The sequence below is a fragment of the Chaetodon auriga genome, chromosome 22 (assembly GCF_051107435.1).
Source record: "Chaetodon auriga isolate fChaAug3 chromosome 22, fChaAug3.hap1, whole genome shotgun sequence".
Classification (NCBI taxonomy): domain Eukaryota; kingdom Metazoa; phylum Chordata; class Actinopteri; order Chaetodontiformes; family Chaetodontidae; genus Chaetodon; species Chaetodon auriga.
In genome coordinates this window covers 11,744,371-11,762,167 of record NC_135095.1, presented here as the reverse complement: position 1 = coordinate 11,762,167, position 17,797 = coordinate 11,744,371, and the positions used below count along the sequence as shown (strand labels likewise).

At 44.2% G+C, this 17,797-nt stretch overlaps 1 protein-coding gene across 12 annotated transcripts in view; it reads right to left on the bottom strand.

Moving 5' to 3' along the window:
* Positions 1 to 4,441: 4,441 nt before the first annotated feature.
* Positions 4,442 to 17,797, bottom strand: part of cacna1c (calcium channel, voltage-dependent, L type, alpha 1C subunit) — a 176,736-nt gene continuing 163,380 nt past the window's right edge. For 7 of the 12 annotated variants that reach the window (XM_076722869.1, XM_076722871.1, XM_076722878.1 and 4 more), the window contains 19 exons: positions 17,245 to 17,382; positions 15,683 to 15,748; positions 15,282 to 15,373; positions 13,048 to 13,210; positions 12,817 to 12,944; positions 12,643 to 12,739; positions 12,086 to 12,188; positions 11,768 to 11,869; positions 11,464 to 11,591; positions 11,163 to 11,303; positions 9,890 to 10,254; positions 9,577 to 9,603; positions 7,679 to 7,807; positions 7,447 to 7,574; positions 6,707 to 6,804; positions 6,467 to 6,563; positions 6,137 to 6,245; positions 5,865 to 6,027; positions 4,442 to 5,419 (listed from right to left, as the gene is read on the bottom strand). In XM_076722869.1, the coding sequence (XP_076578984.1) occupies positions 4,928 to 5,419; positions 5,865 to 6,027; positions 6,137 to 6,245; positions 6,467 to 6,563; positions 6,707 to 6,804; positions 7,447 to 7,574; positions 7,679 to 7,807; positions 9,577 to 9,603; positions 9,890 to 10,254; positions 11,163 to 11,303; positions 11,464 to 11,591; positions 11,768 to 11,869; positions 12,086 to 12,188; positions 12,643 to 12,739; positions 12,817 to 12,944; positions 13,048 to 13,210; positions 15,282 to 15,373; positions 15,683 to 15,748; positions 17,245 to 17,382 (2,766 nt within the window). In that variant the 3' untranslated portion in view covers positions 4,442 to 4,927. Of the gene's footprint in view, positions 5,420 to 5,864; positions 6,028 to 6,136; positions 6,246 to 6,466; positions 6,564 to 6,706; positions 6,805 to 7,446; positions 7,575 to 7,678; positions 7,808 to 9,576; positions 9,604 to 9,889; positions 10,255 to 10,874; positions 11,304 to 11,463; positions 11,592 to 11,767; positions 11,870 to 12,085; positions 12,189 to 12,642; positions 12,740 to 12,816; positions 12,945 to 13,047; positions 13,211 to 15,281; positions 15,374 to 15,682; positions 15,749 to 17,244; positions 17,383 to 17,797 lie in introns of those variants that run through there. The other 5 variants (XM_076722876.1, XM_076722880.1, XM_076722870.1 and 2 more) reach the window with 4 other exon arrangements.

Below are 17,797 nucleotides of genomic sequence, written 5' to 3'. Positions count from 1 at the left end.
TTCAAGTATGTTAGGTTTCTCTGGCATGGAAACCGCTGAGTTTACTTAAAAATGTAACAAACAGAAAAAATACATTATCATGATATTGATTTTTTTTTTTTTTTTCTACTTTCACAAGTATGTTTACTTCGGGAACCTTTTATACAGTCATAGTTATTGCATTGTTTTTGCATATCTTGTGGGATGCAGGATTACACCCACTCATACTATATACTGCAACACAACAACTCACGCTAACCTATACAGAACATAAAAACTGCAATGCTGTTCCACTCCACACGGGGGCACCACAGGGCTCTGAATCTCTCTCACCTGAAACCAAGAGCCTTTAAGCAGACACATCAAGGCCTGGCGTGGCACTTCTGATATGCAGGGTTACTCTACAGGAGTGTCTGTAACATGCAAACGGACATTTGTTAGGAACACAAAAGCAAAGGATTTGGACTAAACGTAGCTTGTGAGTGCATGTGCGTTATGTATGGTCTCTTATCCTCAAAGCTGGAGGTGGTACTGAACATGTATGAATGTGTTTGTGATTACTGACCCTTCATCTTAAGGCTATGATGATGAAGGAGAGAAAACACCTGTGAAAATGTTCCCGATTTGAACGCCGTTTTATGTGGGATAATTCATTAATTCATTAAAGTGACTACTGTCATTCATTACATGGTTTCGAAATGAAACTGCCTTGAGAGAGTGACATTCATGGCTGCTGCTATACTAAAAACAAAATGGCTGGTAGAAAGCAGACACAGCTGGCATACAAAAACTACCACTTTACAATTCAGGTGCCTGCTGGTTACAATTAGTATGGAGGATTTAGACCTAATAGGCATTAGGTTTATCAAATAAATCATCATAAATGACCAGGAGGAGAACTCATTTAACTTTAGGGTTTAATAAACTTTACCAGGGCTGATCAAAGAGTGGAAAACAAAAACCAAAGCACAAAATGAGACTGTGCTAACTTTAAGGTTGAAACAGAACCCAGATGCTTCCCTGCACACACATTAACATGCCTGACAATAACTCTGCCTTCCTAACTTCTCAGACATAAAGTTTAACCTAAAAAAAAAAAAAAAAAAAAAGCAGCTCATACTGAAACTGAGCCACCAGCCTCAAGGAGGGCTGTTAGCTTATGGTACCAAGTTATTTGAATAAGGAACTATTTTAATGAGGTGCTTCTAGAGTCACTGAAAGACAGAAAGAAATGCTGGAGATGCTTTACGAAGCCGAAGGATTCTGGATGAGAAAAAGAACAAAACAACAGGCTGAATGTCAGGGAGGGTATTTCCTTTGACAACACAGACTTCTTCAGGGTTTGCAGTATGATCATAACCACAAAACGACACCAGCACTGCCACTAAAACACGCTCAACATTCACATTTAGTTTGCATAATAATGTCAGAAGTCTGTTACTGGCACAGGATGCAGTGTATGGCAGTGTGTTCATGCATACCCTTCCCTGCCACAAAACCTGCTCTGCTCAACATGGAGGAAGGAGAGCTCAGCAGTTCGTCCTTGATGGTAAACTCAAGTGAAAGCTGTGATGGTGTCTCTGGGTGTGAATTCAGTGTGTTTTAAAGTGACATTTTGAGCGAGGATTTTATAGTTCGTATTTCGAAACAGCTGTTTCTTGAACTGTCTTGAATTGACTGCAACATATTTGGATTTTTTGAGTTAATAAAACGGTTTAAAAATACTATTTTTAATGCTGTATTCATAACATAAAATTGACTCTTTTTACTGACTGTGGCTGCATGTGAGCACTGGTACGGTAACATACAGACTCTAATAGTATCCTCGCATCTAGCTGACTTTGCATCAGGATTGTGATCTTAAAAACAATTATGTTTCTCCAAATTTTGAGAACTGAAATGAAGAATTTGAGTTTTAAATACTAGAAAGTCATTTAATAACTGTGACAAGTGGTACCAAGGAGGTGATTCTGACATCTAGGAATGTTTTCTTCTTTTGGAGGAGATACGATACCAAAGAGAGGCCTGTGCCCTGTGGAAAGTAGGCCTGAGGTTCATACCTGTTCCATAACAGAGAAAGGTCGATAAAAAGTTTGTCAGCATGCTACCTAAAATCCATTACAAGAAAATTAAAAGACAAAAATCACACCAGGGGATCATCCGGGATACAACTTCCCTCCAAGATGACAGTTTTCCGATCTATATTCAAGAATTTATCACGTTGGCCAAACAATTATCACATCATATCAATTACCAGCAGATGTCCTGTCTGTCATATGATTTCTTAGCTTTGCCTGTAAACGATATTACAGACAGGGAATGGTTTCTAACAATGACAATAAATCAATAATAAGTCATCATGTTTTGTGATATGAACAGACCTCAGACAAAGAGATGTGATTCAGAAGTCTTGCAGCATCTGTACACCAGCCCTAGTAGTTCATTTGGAGTTTAAACCACGATTAAATGATATACGGAGTGTTATGGCCGAGCGTTCAGGGCGTCATCCCCCAGTTCAGTTCACGAGGCGTCACTGTAGCAGTACGAATCTGGTGCTTCTACCAGAGCAACCATCCGCTATAAAGAAGAAAAGCAGCAAATGCCAAAAGGCTTGTTACCCTGTGGCCAAGCTGCAATGCCGAAACTCACCACCGCTGTAAACTTAACCGGAACTCTGACCTCGCTCGAGACCTTACGCCTAACTACCTCTAAACAGAAAAATAAAGAAAAGTTATGCGCTGACTAATTTTCAAAGATAGAGTGGCTTCTGACTCTGCAGCTTGGCTAAAAAGTAAAAACCGTGCTAAAGAAACCACAAAGCTTTGGAAGCATGCCTGTCCATGGTAACCCTGTGTTAAGGAGGCCCATTATCACACACATACACATACACATCCTCGCACACACACACGCGCACGCACACAATACCATACTTGTAATGCTACCTTAATTTACTGTCTAGGCTTAAAATCAGCTTTTTAGAATACATAAGTAACCACTCGAACACAGGCACGCACACACACATACATCCGCACGCACATTTTTTTCTCTTCTGGGAAAAATAAATAAATAAATAGATACAATCTGTAAAAGGTGCATACTGATAGAGAGAAAGACCCCCCTTTTAGATACACGCTATCTCACGCATTCGCACACGCACGCATCCGGTACTAAAACGCAGACACACAGTCGCACGCACAAATATAGTTATACACTCGTACGCAAACACTACGCCCTGCTTCGATACTTAAAACCTCTTAAAATTCTCCTAAAATAAACCGAGCAAAAATACATTTATAAGACCAGCACCCCGATTGTGCAAACAAATCAAGGATAAATTAAACCAATAACATCATGAATATAAAACAAAATAGTCATGGCTAGCCAGTTTTGCACAATATTGAACTGTTAAATACATAGTGGGCGTGGTCTGTAGAGAGAGTGTGTGGCAGCAAATCCAATAGGATTCCACGTTGAGAGGAAGAGGAGGGCCTTGGAGAAGGAAGTGAGGTTGATTGACGGACAGATCCTCTGTAGATCCATGCCCAGAGTCTGTTTTCTTTTCAATCAGTCGCTCCCGTTCTCTCCTCCACCCTCCGTCCCTGTTGCCCTGTTCGACACACTCACCTCCGGAGGGCTGAAAAAGCAAAAACCCAGCGATGGAGGGAGACGCATGGTGGAATAACCAAAGAGGAGGGAGGAAGGAGAGAGGGAGGAGTGAGGAACGGCGAGGTATGAGGCAGAAAAGGGGGCTCACTGTCTCTGCTTAGCCACCAAATGCTCCTCCCATTTCCTGTTTGGGGCAGGAAGTGGGTGTGGCCAAACAAGGAAAAGCGGCGGAGGAAGCAAAGCCAGATCAAGGTGACGGACGAGGCGAGTTTGTCTGTCGCTGGCGTCTGACTGACCAGCGCATAAAAGAGCTGGCTAGCTTCCTGTTGGCCAGAGAGTGTCTCTCTCTGCCCGTGGCCCCCCACAGCAGCCCTGTTGTGGCTGTTGGTCCATCCCTCAAATCCTTCCCCCCCTTGGCTGGGGGTGGCGTGTCACCTTAATCCACCCCCAGGCTGGCAGGGCTGTGCTCCAAGGTTCCTTAGCTTTGGAAGAGGAAGAGAAATGAGATTTCAAACAGGGTTTTCCTCTCCCCCGTTTACTCAATACAGCGCTTCAACATCAGTGAACCAAGAAGGAGGAGTTGACCTTTGACCTCAAGTGGGTGTGGTCAGATTTGAATCCTTAACTGACCCCCCCAGCCCACCCCCCCACCCCCCCCCACAAGCTGGTCTGCTGTCCCCTACCTGGCTTCATGGCGGCCAGACAAACAACAATAACACGACACCAAAGTAGGCAGAAGAAATGAAAACAATTAACACACTGTCGACTGCAGGACATCCATAAAAGGACTTCCTGCTTCTGTTGTTTCCTTTCCTACTTCATCCCTGCTTTACCCTCGCTTTTTTTTTTTTTTTTTGCTTGTCTCTACTTTTCTGCTCTTCACACTTTGAGGACATGATAAAACTGTGAGGCACTTTAGAGACACACTCAGAGAACACACACACACTCACGTACACGTACAAATAGAGAAAATCATAGAGCACGCGCGCACACACACACACACACACACACACACACACACACACACACAGGCATACGCTCAGATAGTATAGAGTATAGTGTGGTACACTTTACTACAAATATTCACACACATACAAACTCATACAAACCAACAAAGTCATAACCAGGTGTTCAAGGTTGCGTCACTGGCCGCCAAAGTCCAGAGCGGTTATGTCTGGCAGAGAGGCAGACTGTGTGTGTGTGTGTGTGTGTGTGTGTGTGTGTGTGTGAGGGGTGGGGACAGACAGAGCCAGCTGCGGCGCTGTTATCCAGAACTGACAAGCGTCAGTCTCTGATGATGTCAGAGGGGCCAGTCGGCCGATCGAACCCGTCAAGCCGACTCCTACAAACTCGTCACACACTCCATATCCTCGTCCTCCAACAGCCCGCTGTTCCTCTGCCGTGCTCCTCCAATCACAACTGAGCTTCTGTGGTGGCCCTCCTCCTTCCCTTCCGCCTCCTCCTCCTCCTCCTCTCGTCCCCTCCCTCCTGCTAGCAGCTCCTGACGCTCCTCCACTGAGGACGGCCCGTGGATGGAGCCTCTGCTTCCTCCGACCTCTTCCCCTCCCTCGCTGACCACTTGGTCCCTGTGCGTTGCTGCTGCTGCTGCTGCTGCTGCTGTGTGGAAGGGGAGGAGGTTGCCGTTGGGGCTGTGCTGGGAGGCGGAGGAGGTGCTGGATGTGGCGTTCGTGGCGGTGCTGCCGTTGAGAATGTTGTTGGCGGCGTGCTCCATCTCCTCGATGGTCATGTCGCAGGCGTCGGCCAACTCGGCTTTGGTCACCTCGATGAACGATGGGTCCTGGGCAAAATGACCCAAACCCTCTGATATTAGCACCTTGAGAAGGAAAATGAGACACAGACGAATGGATGGAGAGGAAGGGAGGAGGACAGAGGGAAATGGGGGGGTGGAATGGAGGGATGAGGGGTAATGATTATTTCCATTATCGATCTAATAAAAATAAAGCAGTATCTACTCACAACTCCTTATCTCAGGTGTCAGAATCTATAAATGACAACTTTTGACCTACAAATCTCTCAGATTGTCTGATTTGAAGAATTTTTTAGCCCCCAAGGGGTGGAACTATTCAATATTTCACCAAAAAACAAAAGTTGGAGATACGACTTTGCATTTGTGTAGCAGCACACACTGAAAACCCACTGGAGTGATCTCAGCCCCTGGTTGGGAATCACTGATATAACAAAAAGCAGCAAATCCTGACAATGCGGACTAAGCAGCGTGTGACCTTCTCCAACCCGCACACATACACACACACACTCACCGCCTCCACCAGACTGCCTGCGCTTCCGTGAGACAGTGAGCTGGAGTCTTTTCCCAGTAGCGAGGGAACTGTGAGTGACACCGGCCGTGGTGGTCTTTGACTGGACACTGACGCGCTGGGGCTCGGACTGGGCACCCTGCTGTTCCCATTACTGTCGCTGTACCTAGGAGCAAGACATTGGTTTGTCATTACATCTATTGTTCCTGCAGTATTGCTGGTCGAAGAACTGCACTGCGACTTGTAACAGTTATTTTCAAGGTACTTAGTCTTACCAGGGCCCACAGTTGACAGAGGGCAAGCTGGTATTGAGCTTTTCATGTGAGTTGGAGCCCTCTAACCTCAGAGAGGGCACTCGCTGGTAGGAGGCATCACTGCCATGGGCTAGAAAGACAAAGACAAACCTCGCATAAAGTACAACGACAAAGCTGCAGCATGACAAGAGCATGTACTTCAAAATCCATCATTCTGGATTCAGTGGCCCGTTGTTTTCCTCATCAAATAAAGGTCTAATTGTGCTTGCAGAGGAAATGTAATGCAACATTTCTGCCAGTGCTTGACGAACAGTTTCTTGGCCTTTGATGTGTGCAGAGGATGAAGCATACCTGTGGGACTGGCTGGAGGCGTGGAGCACAGCCGGCTGAAGAGGGTAGGTGAGTGACTCCTTCTTAGCAGAGGACTCAACCCTGCGACTGCCAGAGCCTGGAGGAGGAGAGAGCAGAGGGAGAGTGTCAGAGAGGAGCGGGGAGGGCGAGGAGTTCCACTTCACATACCGTATTTACAACTTGTTCATGTGCGTCTAAGTGTAAGGGTAAGCTTGTGTTTATTTTGTGCGCAACTTCTACCTGATGATGTACAAGGTGAAGGGGGACAGCCGTCTTCTGGGAGACATCTGGCCTTGACTGTCTCCTGAGACACTCCAGATGGAAGGATGATCTCCGCCCTGACAACAACAATTATGCAAAAAAAATAATAGTAACTGTAAGCAAGCATTGGCAGGCCTGTCAAGCTTTGCACTTCACGTCTAAAACACAAGGAAGGAATAGATTTAACTTTGTCTTGATGTGCTCAAACAAAACCTGCAAATGTCTGCATGTCTGGATAACTAGCTTACTACCTACAGGAAGCGCTAGGTCCAAAGGAAATGGGCATGTTATTAGCTTTGTACACTACTTTGTGGGTTTATCTGTGTGCCAAGATGCAACTATCAGCAGCACTGCAGGTAAGAGGAATCTTTGTATTTTTGATTTTGGGGTGAAGTGTCCCTTTAAATGTATACTGATGCTTCCATTTATTACTTCCATGGATGGTGTTCATCATGTCCATCTCCTTAAAATAATACTGTGGTTTCCATTGCACCCACTTCATCGGCAACGAAGAACGCTAATGCTACTTCCTTCACTGGTGAGTCGAACCAGCTGTTCGACTTAAGGCACGCTTTTTAGAGCCTCCCCGACTGTAATTGGCTACTCTCAGGCAAGCTGCAGCTCACCTTTAACAAGCCTATCTTATTCACACGAACAGGCTAGCTGTACCAACACTTTTTAACTCATTTAGGAAAAGATTTTTTTTAATCTCTACTCACCCAGAGAAGTGGGGCAGAGGAAGACTCTCCTGGGAGACTGCCACCCTCCTCCTCCTCTTCTGTCTTCTACCTCCTCTCCTTCCTCCATGGGAGTCAACTGCTTGCATGTGTCGTCATGGTACACCAGCCTAATGAGTACACACAGACACACAAAGAGAGGAGTGAATGAAATACGTACCGTGAACACAATCAAATCTAGACTGCTTAGGGTGTGTGTGTGTTTCAGCAGTACATGTCAGAGGAGAGCGAGTGGTCGTCCTCATGGTATTCCCTGTCGTCAGCGTAGCTCTCATCGTACGTCTCCTCCGTTGACCCCTCGCCTCTTCGAATGATGGGCAGACGGCTGTCACTTGAGTCCGAGCTGCGAGCGAACACACAAGCACACAACCCAAAACAAACAAACAAACAAACAAAATGAACATAGACATGGACAACAGGTAGACAAATAGGCAGACAGATGTCAACACAAACACACAGAAACAAAGAAGCAGCAGATTAGCAAAAACCCCAAAGAGGAGCTCATGAGGAGAGAAGGAGAAATCCGCTGAGGCTTAACTACTACAGGCAGGAAAAGGAAGAGGAGGATGGAGAAGAAGAAAACGCTAGAGGAAAAGGAGGAGGAGAAGCAGATGGGAACTATTTTGTTAAAGCAAAATGGTAAAAAGCATCAAAGGCAACACCTGGAATATGACAAACTGATAGCACGACTGAGGTGCAGACATCTTTAAAAGACAAAGATTAGGGCAGACAAGATAATGTCTCATGATGTGATGTTATTAGCTGATACTTGGAAAGCAGCATTTTAATGTACGTCTACTGGGAAATTAAACACTTTTTATGCTGCTCTCATCATTTAAACTGAAGGCCAATAACGTGCTGGAATCAGACGCTGTCTTTTCTACTCATCCCTTAAGCATCTGACACATGCCTACATTAACCTGGATACCACATTATTAGCAAAAAACACAATAAAGTCTTTAATTTCTTGGCTGTGTGCTGTTTTTTTCCCTGAGAGACTTTATCCAGACTTCATATAATCTGTATTAAATTGTATTCTCTTTGTATTCCAGAGATGTCTTGTCACACTATCTGTCCACATCTGTTTCATACTCCAGACTTAAGCTCTAAGGAGACATCTTGACATTTGAAGTTTAATCTTTTCTTCTTCATCAGATTGTTTGCAACGTGTCAGTGTCCCGAAACATCCCGTTTATGGCTGTGTTTCAAATTAAAACCAAGAGTCATAACAAACTGCTTAGCTTGCATTTAGCAGTGCCCATTATTTTTAATGATCAATGCTCACAAATACAATTAACTACTTGTTTTTTTGTCAGACACCAGCACATTAAGCTCTCTTAAGTACTCCCTGGTGATGAAAAACAGAATCAAATTTCTAAATATCAAGATGTTCCTTACAGCCACAGCTCTTTAAGGGCTCCACAGCAAACTCTGGGTTAGAGCAAGCATTTGATTGAGACCTGACGAAGACTGATCTGGATGAGTCTGATCAAGCTAGGCAGCTGGGTGCAGGTTACCCTGTCGCACAATCAAGCAAATCCAAAGAGAGTGCACCCGAAAGCTTATACTTTGCTTTGCCTGTAATGGAGCACTAATTCTAGATCACATACTGTCTCGATGTAGGGAAAGTGAAGATGAGTGACTAACAAGTTAAACACCTTTCTCTAATTTACCATAACTGAGCTCTCCTTTACCAAGGACCTTAATCTTCAGGAGACCCCAGTCTATACATGCAGACTAATTTACCAGAGACATTGTGAGCAGAGCAGACATTGTGTCTAACCCAGACCTGCCATAAAATACAATAAAACAGCAGAGAACAGCAGCAGTATGAGCCTTTGATAGGAAAGGTTTGGCCATGTTGCACCAAACAGTCCATCTATGGCTTTGGTAGCAGATTTTATAGAAGCAGCACAAAGGCCTGGCTTTTGCTGTGGCAGCTAAAGCATTATGTGTAGCAACAGGTCTCACTTTAGCGCTCTGACAGCAATGCCATTTTCTATATAGCATTATGAAACCTTTTTGCACGCATTTAGGGGACTAACACAACACACACACACACACCCACACACACACACACACATTTTCTCTTTATGTCCCCTTGCAACATACCGCATGAGGGTGTCATAAAAACACGTCCTGCTCGCCACCAGAAATAAAAGACAGGAAAAGAGAGGAGGAAGGAAACAGAAAGTGAAGGAAATAGAAGAACCATTTACGTTCACACTGAAATGTCATGTTGTTTATTGTGTTAGCTGACTAGCTGAAGTAGCTGTAATGTTGGCCAGGAAATGAAAGAGACAGACTAATAATTCTTGCCTCAGTTCAAGAGCACATAAGGTAGGAAACGGAAAAAAAGACTCCAAAACTCCACTTCAATAAAGAAAATTATGTTAATGTAATCTGCTGTCCGGCCTGCACTCACCTCTTTGGAGGAAAGCACCATGCAGATCTGGGCAGCAGGATGGGGGTGAGCGGCTGTCCTGTGTGCCCGTCCACGGTGCTTATGGACGGGCTCGGGAATCGACTGATTCCCTGCGTTGACACCCCGGCCATGCCGGTGTTGTTGGCATTGTTGATGTTGGCGTTGGAGCCTGATGAAGAGTAAGAGGAAGGGGTGAAAGTGGTTGAGTCCATGAGCTTCTCATGGGAGGGACTCTCGCCGTCGCATGGGGAGCCCTTCTGGCTGATGTGCAAGGGACGCTGGGTAGTGAAGGACTGTGGGAAGGAACTGCGGCCATCGCTCTGGTTGTAGTAGTTGACGTGGTTGCTGAACAACCCGCCCGTACGCTGTGGGGTGAGAGGAGAGAGAAAGGTGAGTAGGGGAGAAAAGGGAATCAAAATAACAGAGGAGACTGAGAAGAGGGGAGAGAAGAATAAAGATGAGAAAAGGAGATGTGAATGTTGGAAGAAGGCAAGAAATTAAAACTAAATACCATCATATTGTACTACATTCAAACACTCAGTCAGAGTTACTACTCTCACATTCACTGCAGGCAGCAACAAAACTTCACTCAGCCCATGGAAACACAAACCAAGTAAAGGTTTGTACTTGCAATGTATCCATAAATCACAAATTTGTTGCCAGTGAAATAAAAAAAAGATATTTGACATGGGAGCAGAATTATGAACCTGAATGAATCAGGCACCAAGTCTTGGCCTAAAGTCTCCATAAAGCTCAACAACAGATGCCTGTCAAAGCCACTTATTTACTGTTACATATAATCTCTTTCAGTAAAAATACAGCAGTTAACAAAACAAAGCACATGAATGTGGCCATGACATTGAAAATGGAGGCTGATAAGTAGCATAACTCACCCTTGAGTGAAGAAGTGTGTGAAGAAGGCTTACACTTACAGTGCTTGATTGCTTGATGAAATGTTGCGTGTTTGATTTTATAGTTTTCTTTTGTAGGAAAAATGTTTTGTTGTTCTTATTTGGCAATTTGAGGCCACTGGATGTGCTTCCAAAATGCATGCGACCAGTTCATAAAGTTAAGTTCAGTATCTGCAGTGATTTGTAGCCAAGCTATGTGGTGGAGAATGAGGACTTTCCAAATGTCTTTTTGAACCTCTGAGCACATGCAAGCATGTCCGGGTATGCGCATGGAGCATTAATGTGGCCTCAAGCTAGACGGTGATCAGCTCTCTCTCTCTTTCTCTCTCTCTGGAGAGTGAGTGAGGGTGTGTGTATCCGACCTTTACCCTGAAGATATCGTCCTCGGATGCAGCTGACACAGGCTCCTTCATGCCTTTATCCAGCTCCTCCTCCACGGTCAGGTCTCCAGAGATGGCCCTCCGAATCTCTGGACCAATGTCATGCAGTGTCCGCAGGCCCGCCTGCACACAGAAAAAAGCAGAGTGACCAACAAGTTCATTTTGCTATCAAAACCCCGAAAAAAGGTATCTGATTGGGATCCATTAAAATGAAAAAAACTACGTAACAAATATGTCCAGAGTTATGATCAAGGGTAAACAAAACTTCTGTGTGTTCACGTGCCTGCAGAGAGAGGGCAGTTTTGGGGGGCACCTTGGCCACCAGCCCTTGTTCTTTCCTCTTCTTAAACTTGCGGAAATATTCCTGGATGAGGAAGGTAGCGTAGAACTTCCCGACTGTTACCTCATCATCTGCGAGAAATAACAATATTAGCATTATGACGCTTACACAGTTTTTTTTTTTTTTTTTTTTTTGTCAGATGAGCTGTTGCAAGTGATGCTGCAGAGGTTTTAGATCAACTTTTGGATGTTTGCATTTATTGTGGGAAAATGTGTATGAAACTGTTGCAGTTGCAGAGTATACATACCACCAGCAGGGGGCACTACTTGATCCAAGAGCTTCATGCTGGTTCTCTTCCAGATTTTCTTTACAATTGCCCTCAGTTCCTCATTGGCCTGCTCCAGGTTACCTGCATGCACACAGACAGCAGACATAAGCAGCATTTTCACACTTGCAAAATATATGTGCTGTAGAAGTTTTAAGATATCATGTGATGTATGAATATTTTATACATAGACCTGTTTTCAAACACTGAAGCCAAATCAGGATGCTCTATGTACATGTGCGTTTGTGTAAGTTGTGCCTGTACAACTGCATCTGGGTGTTTCATGTGTGTGTCTGTTACCTTCTGTTTTGATCCTGAGTGCAGTTCTGACCAGCGCAAACAGCGTGGCGTTGAACATCACCGTTCCATCGCTGTTCAGAGGCATGTTCATCGACACCAGACGCTGCAGGAGACAGAGCATTTTGTTTGATGGAGAAAATTTGAAAAGAAAATGATGCACAGGTAAATTTCCTTGTCAGCTGCCAATAGATGCTGGCAGCTGACAGTTTGTTGAAAATGAGCAGACAGTAGTTTGACATTATGGTCACTACTAATTTTCCTCTAGAGAGACGTTGATGTCTAAATATCTAAAATATTTTCCCTACATGTACGATCTGTTGTCGGTGTGCCATTTGAGTCATTGTGGAAGGTGTTATGAGATGTGAGTATGTCATCACACTGATAACACAAAGACAAATGTCTGTATATTTATCACACCTAGCAAACAGAGTGATTTTAATCTTGTAGCAGGATGAAACTGAAAGCCTGATCAAACAATTTGTATATTTCCTGCAGCTCTGCAGCCTTCACACCATGTTTGGGAATTTGTGGGACCCTGTGTGTGCGTGTGTGTTTACCTTGCAGGCCACCCTGTGTGGACAGAGTTTTCCAAAGCCGAGGGGAGGCTGGATTCTCCTCAGCAGAGTCACCACATCCAGGTGCTTTATCCTCCCCCTGGAAACAGCACAGACGTCACATTATAGTGACTCTACACACACTGACACTTTGGATGACACTCTCTCTAAACTTACTTGGCCTCCGGGTCATATTCAGCCCAGATCCTTTTGAATTCATCAAGATGATGCGGCCCCAGGATCGACCAATCACGCGTCAGGTAATCAAAGTTGTCCATGATGACAGCCACAAACAGGTTGATGATCTGGGGAGAGTCGGGAATCGAGTGTGTGTTTTTTCCACCTTCTCTCACTGTGATGAATTATATGTGACTATCAAAACCGCTCCCTCTCTGTCACTGCACTCACCAGAAAGGCACAGAGCATGTAGAAGCTGACAAAGTAAATGATGGCAAACTGGCTGCCACAGTCCTCATTGGATGAGCTGTTCTCATTGGTCGATCCTTTCTCACACGGCCGATTGAGCGAGCACGCCAGCATGATCTCCTGCCACGCTTCACCTGTTGCACATCTGATAGACAGACATGCATGCACACATCCACACAAATATACGCACACGTTGACGCACAGAGGCATGCAAAGAAACACGCATATACAGAGACATATAAGACACATATGGAGGCACACATACAGGCGTAGATGTGCACGTGTGTGAATCCATGCACCAGCACGGAGTCACAAGTGCATACATACAGACACATGGATACATGCATGTACGTGTACGGGCATACAAGCAAATACAGTGACACACACACACACACGCACATAGATACAAGGACAGAGAGAGGCAGACACAGACACACATAAACACAGACACACACACATATGCACGTGTTAAGAGTGTTAGCAACATGAAGAGAAAAAAATTTATAATCACATCATAATTATATCCTGATAGACTGAATTTACAGAGCAACAGCACAGAAATGTGATTTCATATTTCCATTTTCAAAGCTACATCTGTCTTCCATTCTGAATACTTCAGCAGTTGCAGTTGCTGTTTTGCCAGGTGATTATTTTTGGTGGGTTTTGCTATTATTTACTAAGTGTTGACTGCTTGCTAGATTTAATTTACACAGCAGTATGAAGTATCCAAGTACGCCATGTCTCTGAATGGAAGCCCATTGCTATGATATGTTCCATGAAGGGGTCAGTACATAGAACATGAACGAACAGAAAAGATGCTTTTCATAGCTTTATGGCAAATACAGCAGAACAGCTGCCAAACCATACCATAGATTGTTCTATCTGATCTATCCTCTCCATTTCTATGGTTTTTGCCCCCTGCATGGAATCTTACCATCATCGCAACCACACGGGACAGAGAGGTTTCTGAGACCGGATCCAGCCAGTTTAAATGTATTATCAGTAGAGTCCAATGGAAGGTGTGCTTCTCAGTGGAGAGTCACTGTCAACAATTTTCTGCTATCTACTGAGCATACAGGTGTTCAGACCGGAGAGTTCGGATGCTGTTAAAGCTGCAAAGGAACTGATGATTCTATGTCAGATCTTAGGCAATATCACTGCTACCCAGCAAACACTGTTCAGATGGTCAAGTTGTGTCCACGGCCAGAAATGGCTCCGGTCGGACGCCAAAAACTGCAACATGGTTTTGAGGCGGAGGGCCAGATGGAGACACTGTTTCCACATCCAATAATGGTCAAGTCAGGCCCTTTCTTACGAACCGGGAAATACTGATCATATTGTTGCAATGGCAATAGTTTTTTTTAATATGACATTTTATTGTTAATTTATTCGGTTCTGACATGGTTGTGCTCAGACGTCCACACTGTGACATCCACTCCACCTTTAAAGATTAGTATTACTGGACGCCCATTTTTTAAGGATAAAAAACAACGTGTGAGCCTGCTGTGTTTATAAAGGCCAAAAGTCTTTATCCAAGCTCTCACAGGGGAGAAATTTGCTGTCAGGGCTCTCTGACAGAAAGTCATATGTTGGAGGGGGGCTGTGGTGGATGAGCAGCTGAAACGCAGGACTTTCACTCAGGGAAAACATCCAGCTTGTGGCCAGGAAACTTTCATTTTGGAACTATTTTTGAAGCATGAGACATCTTGATTGGATGTTCAAACAACGCTCATTCAAAGTCTCAATGTTAGCTGGGTACATATTAAAAACTAGAACTTTTAACTCTTGGCATGGTGGCATTGACATGCTCTCATAGTACAAACTGACAAAACATTTTCCCACATCGGCTCTTGTGCGGAGTCACAGAGTCAGCTGAATTTACAGCTTGACCTTTACAGATATCCTGACATTTAATTAATCCAATGTTGTCATACGATGTCAGTGGTGACCTCTAATGTCAAATAGTAAATGGAAGAGAGAAAATACAGGAGATCAAGAAAAGTTAATGTGGTTGATGTATCATTACAGAAATGAATGATGGAGGTGGGAGAAGAGGAGCAGCATGATAATATAGAAAGAGCAGAAGATGCTGACTTGGAATCCATGAACAAAGAGTAGATGTTGAGAGAAATGGGAAGGAAGAGGGAGATGAAGGAGGAAAAGAAAGGGGAAAGGTACAACAGAATGGACATGTTAAGCGTAGTCATCTTCCTCACCTGAAGAGCAGCAGCACTGCCTGAGGGAATGTCTGGAAATTGTTGTTCCTGTTGATCTGCGTGTGGTCCCGCAGCGCTATTTTACCAAACATCTGCACGGAGGGAAGGAAGTAGTCACAGCACACAGGACATGATGTCAGCATTGACAGGAAGAAGGGACTGCTCAACTTATTGGAGAAACAGAAGGACACATGGAGAGAGGAAGAGGAGAGACAAAGACTGGCAACAGCTACTGCACAGGAGGAAGAAAAGTGGAGGAGAGGAGGACGACGTGACTGAACAGGAACTCTGGATGACAAGACTCCAGGAGGACAGACACAGGACGGAGGCCAGCTAGAGGAGAGAATGAGAGAGAAGAAAACAAGACTGGGGGGAGGAAAGGCAACAAGATGACAGCTTACCTGCATGCCGATGACAGCGTATATGAAGAATAGCATCACTATAAGTAGAGCTACGTAGGGCAGTGCCTAAAGAGGAGAGAGACACATTAGTGACGAGCTGTAGACTGTATTATCCTGCACCAGGGCTGCAGTCTATTCACCTCCATTCAAACCTCAAACATCCAATTAGACTACAACTGATGTGGAAATGACTGTTACAAAGGGTTGATTACCCTTACACATATATATAAATATATATATTTATCTATCTATTGCTCTCCAAATTCGGATGCAATATAAAAAATGAATTGATACATCTGAATTGAAAGTGAACTGATATGCAGCCCCGTGTGGCACAACACCAAAAACACACAGGACAAAATCATCTGACTTAGGAGTGAAAAACCTCATCAACTCATAAACTGCTCTCTGAGTTTAGCCCGGAGACCAGCTCCAACGTCTCGTGTGTGAACCAAACATGGAACAGAACAGGTATGTCTTCTATATTTACACACCTCGGAAATTGTGTGGAACTGAGCTCCTGGCTAACATTACCCCTGTGCCTGGCAGAGCAGGGCCAAATCATGACAGATAAATGAAAAAGTGAAAACTGAAAGAAGGATAAATGACACAGGAAGCTTTAAAAAGACGATTTGTGTCAAGCACAGTCATATACTCATAATAACTGCTGATTTTAAATGTTTTGTTGTGCTGTACATGAAGTGGCCCGTCTCACATTACACAAGACAGAGAACAGATTATTTCCATTTCCCTGTAACTCTCTATCAAATGATTTCACTTTTTGGTGGAGTGCTTCATTAAACTTATCTACTGCTTAACCCACCTACAAGGAATGGTGAGCTTTCAGGGGTTAGTAGTAGGGTGTTGGAGGGAAAAGGGAGTAGAAGAAGAAGAAGAAGAAGCGGAGGAAGAAGAGGAGAGATGAGTAGGAGTGAGGAGAAAACACTTTGCTGGTTAAGGATCTTGAGCTCCTGCCTATTTCCCAGCTTGGTGTCCCTACATCCCTTCCTGCCTCTGCGGCAAGACTCCTAAACCTCCTCTCCATTACCTCACACCATCACTCCCTCTTTTCCTCCATCTCCATAAAGACTGAACTGTCCAATGCCCCGCCCATCTGACGTCTTGCAAAAATAGGAGACGGAGAGGAGGAGGGAGGAAGCAAGGAAAGGAAAGGCGGCTTGTGAGACTCCACCAGGCTGTATTTACACAAGGACAAGGATATTTTTAGCCCCATGTGACTCAGATCTGAAATTAGAAGATCATTTGTACAATAATAATATCATCAATCAAGTATATTGTGTTTAATTAAACAGATAATCATCTTGTTGACTGAAGAGTAATTTAGTAGATTGAAGTATGACATTCTAACACCTACATATGGCAAATACACTTTACCACTAAGTTTGGAAGATAAAATCTGTTAAAAGCTCTCTGCGATGAAAAGTGAAATGTAGTTAAAATTGTACTTCCAATCTGCATCGCATTAGGGTTAAAGCTCCACTTGACGTCCTGTGTAAACCCAACCCCCTGCTCTAGCATGTTGTGTCCGGTTCTCCCCTCACTTGGAAGGATTTGATGAAGGTCCACAGCAGGGTCCGAATCCCTTCCCCGCGAGACAGCAGCTTCACCAGCCTCATCACGCGGAACAGCCGGAAGAAGGTGATGGAGATCCTGGCGTTCTCTTCAGAGTTCTGCAGTCCCTTTTGGTGGGGTTTGGTGTTTTTTTTAGAAAAAACACAGGACGCATGGGGACACATGCACATAGGTGAGGGAGGGAAATGCACGCACACAAACAGACACACACAGACACACAGGTAAAGATGATCGTACAAACAGACACACACATGCATATGCACACACAGACATATGTAGAAATGCAGACGTACAAGTAACATTCATATGCATATTCCCACCCACACATACATGTGGATGCATATGCAAATATGTATAACACGCACACACACGCACACACATACACACACACACACACACATACACACTGAGTTAATAAATGGAAATCTGCGTCCTACAAAATCCCATCAAAATCAACTGACAAAAGAGATCTGGGAGAGAATCGGGCAATCATGCTCATTTTTCTGGCTTCATGGAAAAATC